General features: G+C 31.9%; 1 protein-coding gene across 1 annotated transcript; it reads left to right on the forward strand.

Annotated features, from left to right (window-relative positions):
• Nucleotides 1-2,785: 2,785 nt before the first annotated feature.
• On the forward strand, nt 2,786-10,567 carry LOC107488869 (threonine--tRNA ligase, mitochondrial 1-like). Its single transcript, XM_016109644.3, is given in 19 exon segments — nt 2,786-3,276; nt 3,378-3,437; nt 3,772-3,861; nt 4,255-4,329; nt 4,469-4,597; nt 4,706-4,795; nt 5,091-5,179; nt 5,267-5,363; nt 5,442-5,488; nt 5,490-5,590; nt 5,844-5,938; nt 6,594-6,626; nt 6,710-6,796; nt 7,483-7,575; nt 7,838-7,930; nt 8,013-8,234; nt 8,561-8,632; nt 9,104-9,175; nt 10,280-10,567. Coding segments are annotated over 19 exon segments (2,109 nt in total). The 5' UTR covers nt 2,786-2,808; the 3' UTR covers nt 10,376-10,567.

The raw sequence follows: 10,567 nt of genomic DNA on the forward strand, positions 1-10,567 counted from the left end.
CATGTGAGTGCGGCGGATTTTCTTTCCCATCCTTTACTCCTGTGTTAAAAAAAATCCTCTACCCTTCTCTATTCTTATTGCAAGTCCCTGTTTAATTATCTTCTTAGGAAATGCATATACCCATAGTTATCTATAGATATTCTTTGATTTTTTTTAAAAATTAACAAAAATCGTCATAATATAATAATTATAAAATAATTAATTCAATATAATTCAACACAATTCATAATATATTTATTATGAAAAATAACATTTTAAAATTAAAGACATGAGGAGTATTAATAGCAAATGAGAACTTAAAATTATATGTAAGCAAATTAAAATGATGTATTTAATATGATTTGTAAGAAAAAATTCCCGTTATTCAAGTATAATACACGTTTTATTATTTTGTACATAACAATATTAGTGTTAATTTATATATTATTATTATTATTATTGAATATTAAAAATAAACAGTATTTGTATTATTAGTATTTTTTTGACCTTCCTCAACTCTATAACTATGATTAGGTCTAAAAGCTCTTTCACCTCGTTAGAAACAAATATAATCCAATAAATTTCTATCTGATAGTGTTATACATTGAGATCATCATAGGAGAATTAATTTTAGCGAGTTAATGGTACAATGTATAATCACCACAGGAGTGTTTTTACATAAAATTATCAATGAATTATGTATGACTTCTGATGAAAATAATATATTCAACATGAATGTTGTTTATTAGGTAAAAGATAACAAATTGACAAAAAAAATTTATTACAATGGGTATATTTATTTTAATAAATATTATTCTATCAAATATTATAAAAAATACAGTGGTTACCCTAATTTCTACAGATCTAACTTCCATTGGCAGTAGGATGCTTAAATTGAGTCATTTTTAGGCTATAATATTCGTCAAATAAATAATCAATGAAATATTCATTTATACCTTCTTATTTTGAGTACATTTATACATAAAATAAATTATACATAAAGAAAATAAGAGAAAAAAAAGTTAAAATAACAAGAACAATAAAAATGATGATTCATAGAGCAGCTCCAATGAGATCAAATTTTAGGTATCAATTTTGATCTTACAGTAAATGATTTAACGTAATTTTTTAAATTATTTATAAAATTCTAATTTTTCTATAATCTAAATATGATAATTTAGGGTGTTCATGGATCGGATTTGATCCGCATATTCGTGGTGTTTATCCGAATTTGACTTGGAAAATGCGGATATGGATCCGATGTGCAAGACTATCGGATCGGATTGCAGATTTTGTATAGATATTCGCATATCCGATTTACATATTTGCGTATCTGCAAAAATAAAGAAATAAATAAATAAATATTCTTTTTATGTTTTATCTCAACTAATAATTATTATATATGTTGTATTATTTTAATTTATTATTTAAGAAAAGTATGTTTACTAATATTTTAAGAGTAAACATATTTAAAAGAATAGAAAAATAAATTTTATTGATATTTTTAATAAAAATAAGCTTTTAAAAATATTTTTGTGTTTTGCGGATATATCCGATCTGATCCGCACATGGATCGGATCCGAACTTAAAAACTGCGAATATTGGATCCGATCCAATTATTTTAGTGCAGATCGAATAGAAATTTTGGCCATAACCGATGCGCGTTCACCGCTATATGGTATATAATTATTAACTTTGTAATTTTATATTTTTATTTTATTTAAATTTTCACAATTTAATTAAATTTATTTAAAATAATAAAAAATAATTTAAAATTTAAATTGAAATAAAACTAAATATTGGAGTGACAAATTTTACATTAAGTTTCAACCAAGCATTGGAGTGACAAATTTTACATTAAATTTCAAATCAAATCTTATGATATATAATCCACAAATAAAATAAAATTAATACCAAGCATTAGAGATGTTCTTATAAATTTGTTTGACCATCTATATATAAAAGACCATTAGATCATGATTATCTAATAAAATTAATTTGTATTTATTACATTCAATTTGAATAAATAAAAAATCATCTTATTTTAGTTTGGTCCTTAATATCATGAATTTGACTGAATAGATATGATTTGATCTAATTTGATATGATCATTAATTGAAAATATCTTAATTGCCTATTTTATTTATAAATTATTAGTTTAATGACTAATAAATTAATCAAATTAATTAATTAATACACACAATAAATTTAGTTTAATAAATTAAAAGAAATAAATTAAAAAATACTAACAGAATATTAAAATAAATAAATTAGAAAATACTACCAAATTAAATTGATATAAATTATAATAAATTGTGTGATGTTTAAATATCTAATCAAATCAATTAGTTGATATAATTAATTTATCGTAATAAATTATATTTAATGAATTAAAAAAATAAATCGAAAAATATTTTCAAAAGTATGTCACATCAACTTTATCATTAAGTATAAAAATTTAATTTTTATATAATAAAATAGATAGAAAAATAGAATAGATAAATAAATTTACTAATTACTTACTGTATCTTTAATTAAAAATTAAAATATTTTATTAACTCAAATATTTTTATCGCAATAAAGACCTAATTAAAAGAATTAAAATGATTCAAGAAGATAATTAAAAAGAAAAAAGGTATAATAAAGTCTCCGTTGTAAATTTGGTAAACATAAATAAAAACCCTAAACTAGTCAACAAAAGAAAAAAACCCTAAACCTCACTAACAAGGGTTCTGACTGCAGGTATTGAAAAATAAATAAATGAAAAAATTAAATATAAAATAAAAAATAAAAAATAAAATCCATAAACCCCAACACACACACTATGCTATGCTATGCTCTCTAATCCAGCTCCGCCGCTACGCTACTAGCTCCTCTTCCCCACTCTCTCCCCTCCACAATCTCGGTTACTTCTTTTACTCCACCGTAACCGCCATGGTGCCCCACCCCAAGGACGATGAGTACCTGAACGCTGCCATTCCGAAGCGTATCAAGATGTTCGAGTCCATCCAGGCCGAGCAGAAAACCCAGCGCCTCTCACTGTCGCCGGATCCAATCAAGGTCACACTTCCCGACGGCACGGTCAAGGACGCCGCCAAGTGGCAAACGACACCGTTCGATGTGGCGAAAGAGATTTCCAAGAACCTCGCCAACAACGCACTCATCGCGAGGGTCAATGGTGTGCTATGGGACATGGCCAGGCCTCTCGAGCAGGATTGCGAACTCAGGATCTACAAGTTCGAAGACGACGAAGGCCGCGATACGTTCTGGCATTCTAGCGCTCACATTCTTGGCCAGGTAGTTTTCTTCAATTCGGAACGTTTTTCGATTTTATTTCTTTATTATTCTGTTTGATTTTGGAGTTGATGGTGAAAATGACGGTGGTTTTCTCTTTGCAGTCGCTTGAGTTGGAGTACGGATGCAAGCTCTGCATTGGGCCTTGTACTACAAGAGGAGAGGTGAATTGTTTCTTTCTACTTGGATTTAACTTGGTTTAGGATTCGAAATATGTAGTTTTCTCGAGAGAAATTTCATTATTGCCAGTCATGCTGTTTGTGTTGTTACACTGAGTAATGATATAGCATCGTCAAAAAACTCGGAAACATGTTCCTGCATACTAAATAGAGTAAAAAAGGTAGATACTTCCAATGCCTTGAAATCTTAAACAGCAGTCATCTTCAACTCGCTCTATTTAGTAAGTAGATGCATACTTAGGAGGATAGATCATTTTTCTGGTTTTATTATTTTGTTGCAAGATAAATAGTATGGATGAGAATGTGGATGTTGTTGCAGGGTTTCTATTATGATGCGTTTTATGGTGACTTGGGATTGAATGATGATCATTTCAAGCAAATTGAGGCTGGGGCGTTGAAGGCAGCAGGGGTATTTCTCATCCTTCTTTTCTCTGTGTGTTTATGTGTGCATATTTATAGAGTTGTTTCTTGTTACTGTGTGTGTTTGTAATCAATAGCCAATAGTTGTTAGATTGTTATCTATTAGCTTGACAATTTTTGTAATAATGTACTGAATGGCATCTCAAAATTTCTGTGGCTTTGAGAATATTTGTACTCTGCCAGTCTGGTATTCACAAAAGATTTTAAATTTCAACCCTGTGAATGAGAATTCTTCATCTGGTTGTTAGTTGGCTATTCCTTTTTATTAGTATGCTAAATTGCTAATGCAAAGTTTTTGGATTTTTTTGAGTGTTATTGCTCAGTATGATAAGTTTGTAGTTCCCTTAATGTACATGATGGTTGATGAGCATTATGCTTACAGGAGAAACAACCTTTTGAGCGCATTGAAGTAACACGTGATCAAGCACTTGAGATGTTTTCAGATAATATGTTCAAGGCAAGCATAGCAGTGTAGTAGTTCTGTTATCTTTTGCACCACATTACCATATTGATCTGAACAACACATTGCTTATTTTGTTTCTTCTGTAGCCTATGATATCATGTTGCTTATGCTATGTTCTTGCTATTGTCATCAGGTTGAAATTATCAATGATTTGCCTGCTGATAAAACTATCACAGTATACAGATGTGGTCCACTAGTAGATCTGTGTCGTGGACCACATATACCCAATACTTCATTTGTTAAGGCAATTGCCTGTTTGAAGGTATTTATTTAAATTTTGTTTATGGATATGTGTTCGACAAAGTTTGATTTATTTGGAGACATGTGTTAATCACAAGTAGTTTTGTTATTGGTGGTTTTGCAATTCTAGGCTTCTTCAGCATATTGGAGGGGGAACAAAGATCGGGAGACTTTACAAAGAGTTTATGGCATATCTTATCCTGATCAGAAGAGTTTAAAGGTGATCTTCATTTCTTTACTAATTTCTTTGGAATAGAATATCCAGCTGTAAACTGAGCTGTGGCAGATTGAATGATCAGTTTCCATACCTTGTGAAATATTACTGAATAACCAACTAATAGCTGCTAATGGCCTGGTATTCTAGATGCTCATTTGATGTTTGAAATTATGTGTACTGCTACAGAAATAGTAAAATATTGCCTGCCAGTAATCCGACGAATAAAAAAGAATATAGATTATCTATTACCAATCTTGATGTTATGATTTTATATCTTGAAATTATAATTCTGTTCCAGGAATATTTGCTTAGGCTGGAGGAGGCTAAAAAGTATGATCACAGGATTTTGGGAGTGAAACAGGAGCTTATTTTTCATCATGAATGGAGGTATAAAAGGGTGTACTTACTGTCTTTTTGCAGCTCTTAGTAAGCTTCGTTTTCTGATGCATCACAATTCATCTTTTTTTATGCCAGCCCAGGAAGCTGGTTTTTCCTTCCACATGGTGCACTGGTATACAAAAAATTGATAGGTTTCATAGAGAGTCAATACAGAGTCAGGGGCTATCAAGAGGTTAAACATTGGCGTAAAGTTTCTTGATATGGAGAAAAGTGATTTTTTATTCAAACACTTAATACTTTCAATCATCAGGTCATATCTCCAAATGTATTTAACATGGATCTCTGGAAGCAATCTGGTGTTTGATCTGTTCTAGATTGAAAAGCACGAATTTGGGCTGAAACCAATGAATTGCCCAGGGCACTGCTTGGTCTTCAAGCATAGAGTTCGCTCGTACAGGGGTAAGTAACAAATATTTTGACATTTATGTCCTTAGGTAGCATCTCCTATATATGCTTACTTGGTGTGGCTAGGGTATTCAAGATTTTAACATTGAATTTAGGATAATAAAGAAAGTATGTTTTTGTGGTCTGATATATAATAGACAAATTGGTACATGGTTGAGTCTACGATGTTCAAAGTGGACATAATGAAGAACTAAGTTAAAATCTTATATGTGTAATTTCATCTCACAATTATTTAATGGTTCTGCAGAACTTCCCCTTCGCATGGCTGATTTTGGGGTCTTGCATAGAAATGAGGCTAGTGGTGCTTTGAGTGGATTGACACGTGTTAGGAGATTTCAGCAGGTATCTTCTTCCCCGAGCTGCTAAAACCAAACAGAGACATTAAATGCAAAGTTGATACAAGGGATTTAACTCACTCTTTTAAAACATTGCTTTATTTATTTTTGTATTTCAAACTTAGTTATTTCCAAATAAAGTTTAGTTGCTGCCTTTCTTTTCTTTCTATTCCAAATAATGTCCAGGTAGGCATAGATTCTTGTGATTCACAGAAGATCCTTTCAATTTATAGGCATATGCACTGCAAATTCCAAGTATGGAAATTCCTTACAAGAGATTTGAAGTACATGTTTGAGTTGCAATTTTTATTTTTGTTTTTTATTTTATATTTTAGTTTACATTTAGTGAGAAGCATAGTAAGGTCCCTTGAAATGGAGACATTAGCTTTCTGAAACAAACCAGTTATTAGGGGTTTTGAAATTCCCTTCAGACACTTGGACTCATATTAATGTTCATATAGTCATAGTTGTAAAAACATCATAAAAATTTGTTGCAGCAAGGCAGCTGATGGTTTTTGTTCATTTTTCCAATTATGAAATAATTGCAGCTCTAGTAACATTGCAAATTAGTTATCTAGATCAAATACAGTGTTTTTAGTTCTGATTTCTGCTCTGTTTGAGGTCCTATGTTGTTAACAGCATTTCCTTAAAATATTGCACAGGATGATGCACATATTTTTTGCAGGGAGTCTCAGGTGAGTTGATCTTCAAATTTGTGAACAAGAAATTTTTCTCTTTCGAGTTGAGGGTGGAATTATTAATATGATTCAATTTACAGATAAAGGATGAAGTTAGAGAAGCCTTGAAGTTCATCGATTATGTCTATGAAATATTTGGTTTCACATACGATCTCAAGCTTTCAACGGTGTGCTCTTTATTGTTCTTAATGTGCTTACATGCCTCTTTTGATGTTTTCAAAAAACCTATTTAGGCTGTTGATAGTATCTTATCTGCATTTTCCTATACACCAGTAGGTTTGGTTTATAGAACTCCATTAATTCTGGCAAGATAAAATTGTAATTTTAAATTTTAATGGTGATTCTTCTTCTTTCGTTCTTTCTTGTTGATAAGTTTTATGTAATCAATATTAAAAATATACAAAATCTCAGATGAACGACCTCCATATTTCCTGATAGTGTTAAAGCTTCATTGGAAACATCATTAGGTTCAAACCCCATGTATTTTTCTACCTTGATGGCATGTTTTCTACCTGCCAAAGATGCTTTATCTATGTTGCACTTTTCTGGTCAGTAGTTGGGTTTCTGGATGTGATTCCAAATTTCCAATTGAATGTTATATGGGATTTTATAAAACCAATGAAGTTGGCAATTTGCTAGTAACTTTATGTTGGGCTTCATGATTAAATTCCTTGCAGCACTGGTTCTTATGTGAATTCCTTTTACAAACTTTGTTTTCCTTTCTTAGTTTTCTTGTTCTCATCCAAGCAAAGAAGTTTTGTTAATCTGTACTGTTGTTCTTTCTGCACATGGTAACATCTATCTTATTATTTGTCTGTTTATCATCCTCTGCGTGTGTTGAAAACTTGAGTAGAGGCCAGAGAAATCCATAGGAGAAACAGCAACATGGGAGAAAGCTGAAAGTGCCCTTAAGGAAGCTCTGGATGAATTTGGGAAGCCTTGGCAGGTAATTATATCATCATTTTTATGATTTCAAGAAGTCTTTAATTTCTATTATTAAGTTCATAATGTTGCTTTGATCATATTGGCTATAATTCTGATTACAATTGATTCAGAATGGGCAATCAGCAGTCCCTATTGTATAAAAGTTGATGAATATGATTGTGATTACATGTTTACCTGCTTCATTTTATTTTTCTTGACTATAGAATGTGTCATTCACTTGTAAACTGTGATCTTTGTGCTTATTTCTCAATAATTCCTTGCAGCTGAATGAAGGGGATGGTGCATTCTATGGACCAAAGATTGATATCGATGTATCTGATGCATTGAGTAGGAAATTTCAGTGCGCAACTTTGCAGGTTTATACCGTAACTTGATTTACATTCTCACCTGAGTAAGCTTTGGATAACTTAACTGGTAGTTTGCTGTGTTTGCTTGCAGCTTGATTTCCAACTACCTGATCGTTTTAAGTTGGAATACTCGGCTGAGGATGAAGCCAAGATTGAGAGGCCTGTCATGATACACAGGGCCATTCTAGGATCTGTTGAGCGCATGTTTGCCATACTTTTAGAGCACTACAAGGGTAAATGGCCCTTCTGGCTAAGTCCTCGTCAAGCAATTGTTTGCCCTGTGTCGGAGAAATCACAAGCTTATGCAGAGAAGGTACATTACTTCTAGGTTCTATTTGTTGTAAATTTATCACATAAAATGAGTAGGGTGATGTGTACTGGATATATCATGGGATAACACTATTGGGAATTATAATTCTGTGGCATCCTATGTTAGTAATATATAAAGCTATTACAACATTGATGATCTTCATGTTTTCTTAAATACTGCGAGTTTCTCTGCATATGGTTAAAATTGAATCAATTAGTTAGCTTTGCATTATTCTCTTCTTACTTTTTATTGGGACACTTGTAATTTATGGCTACTAAAACAAGTTGTTAATTTATTAGATAACATTTTCTCGTGCTGCAATTTGATAGGTGAAAGATGAAATCTACAGCAAAGGGTTTCATGTTGATGCTGATTTAACAGATAGGAAGATTCAAAAGAAGGTGACGAAATCATCCTGAATTGATACTTTGGCTATAGTCCAATGTTTCATTCATTTGATATGACAATAATGCTAACATTGTTTTGATCTACTGCGCGATGAAATGTTTACAGCCAAGTTTTATTGTGTTCAACATGAATTCCTTTTATAAAAATTATTGTGTACAACATATTGAGAAACCAAGTTTTCAATTCTTAGTACTTGGTATTAATTTTTCCCCATTGACCTGAAAGCTTAGCCAAATACATCTATATGTAAGCTGGGTGTATTTAATGTTATTGGTATCTTTGTGTGGTATGTTTACACTTCTTTAATCTTGCAAATACATCTAATATGTTCTGAATTTTTAATCGGAGGCCAATCGTATCAAATGAAAAGTAAACTTTTACTTCTATTTAATTTGTTCTGACTTTGTTATGACTAATCTCTTAGCCAAATAAATGTCTTAATTGAAAGTTATGCCAAGCTGCAGGTGCGAGAGGCTCAGCTAGCACAGTACAACTACATCTTGGTTGTTGGAGAGCAGGAAGCAGAAACTGGACAGGTGCTTCTTATTTACGCTTTGTGATAAATAAATTGCTAGTCTAATTCAAGTTTTACTCTTAGCCAATCTTCTAGCTACGTTCCCAGAACCCGACTAAGGTGTCTTCATATGCATTTCATTGTGTTTTTACCCAATGCTGTTGTTGAGCCTAATTTTAGCTGAAGTCTTTACAAATTGGCTAATTGTAGCGAGACAATGATCAAAATATAGATCCTCCTATTAATCCTTCTAATTGCGAGAAATTATTGCATGCTCCCTGAGAACATATATTTTGTGCTTCAGGAACATGCACCACTAATTTTAGATTTATATATACAACTTTTAAAATATTATAAATTGAAATTAGTGATTATGCATGTTCTTGGAGGTGAATTAATGTGTCCCGGTAGTATGTTATCCAAAGAAAATGTTCAATCTTGTATAAAAGGGATAAAAGGGTCCCTAACCATTCATTGCATGGACACATTTTTTAACCAAAATTAAATACTTATATATAGTTTTTTTGTTTTTGGAACACAGGGTACTTCTATTAGTCAATAGAACGACTTATGTCACTCTTTTTTCAGTGGTCAAAGCCCTATAAGTACTTAATTTTGCTTAGAAATTTATGTCTTCACAAAAACATGGTCAGGGATTTAATATCTTTAGAATATACAGACCATTTAATAGTTTCCTTGATTAGCATTAGGGAGGAAGGTAAGAAAGGGATGCTTTAGGACTTGCCAGATAACGGTCGAGCCTGAATGGTTAGACGTTTAGTTTGGCCAATTGTTGGATACTTAAGTCATGCAAAAATGCATGACAACACTAAGATGCTTGTGCTAGACTTCAATTTTGTTGGATTACTCTTTCAGTTAAGGGTTTTCTATCAAAAAGCAATTTTCCTTGGGGTAGGTTTGCAGGGCGTTAAAAATGGGGTGAAAAATTTCGTGTATGAACTCGCTTAAATTCGATCCCTGAACTTTCTTGCCATATTTTTTTTCTCCCAACCAAACCTTACCTTATTTCTTTCAATTTTTTTTGGTTTATATAAAATAGGTTCCTGATTGTGTGTTGCTATCTTTCCTTCAATCTATTAATTTCCCTAAAACCTTGCTTTTCCAGGTGAGCGTGCGGGTAAGAGATAAGGCGGACCTTACCACTATGAGTATCGAGGGCCTGCTCGAACGGTTCAGTGAAGATGCAAAAAATTTCCGTTGAAACTTTTGTGAAAGCTGTTGATGAAATTTCCTAATTGTTATCACCACTAACATCGTGAATTTTGTTTATACTTGTAACGCGCTGATGGATCCTTGTATTGACTGCTATAGAGTCTAGACTACGTGCCAGACCTGATTTGGTATTTGGTTTTGGGGGAACAATCATTTTTATTATTTTATTTTATTTTTTTCT

Source organism: Arachis duranensis, chromosome 5, assembly GCF_000817695.3.
Source record: "Arachis duranensis cultivar V14167 chromosome 5, aradu.V14167.gnm2.J7QH, whole genome shotgun sequence".
Taxonomy (NCBI): domain Eukaryota; kingdom Viridiplantae; phylum Streptophyta; class Magnoliopsida; order Fabales; family Fabaceae; genus Arachis; species Arachis duranensis.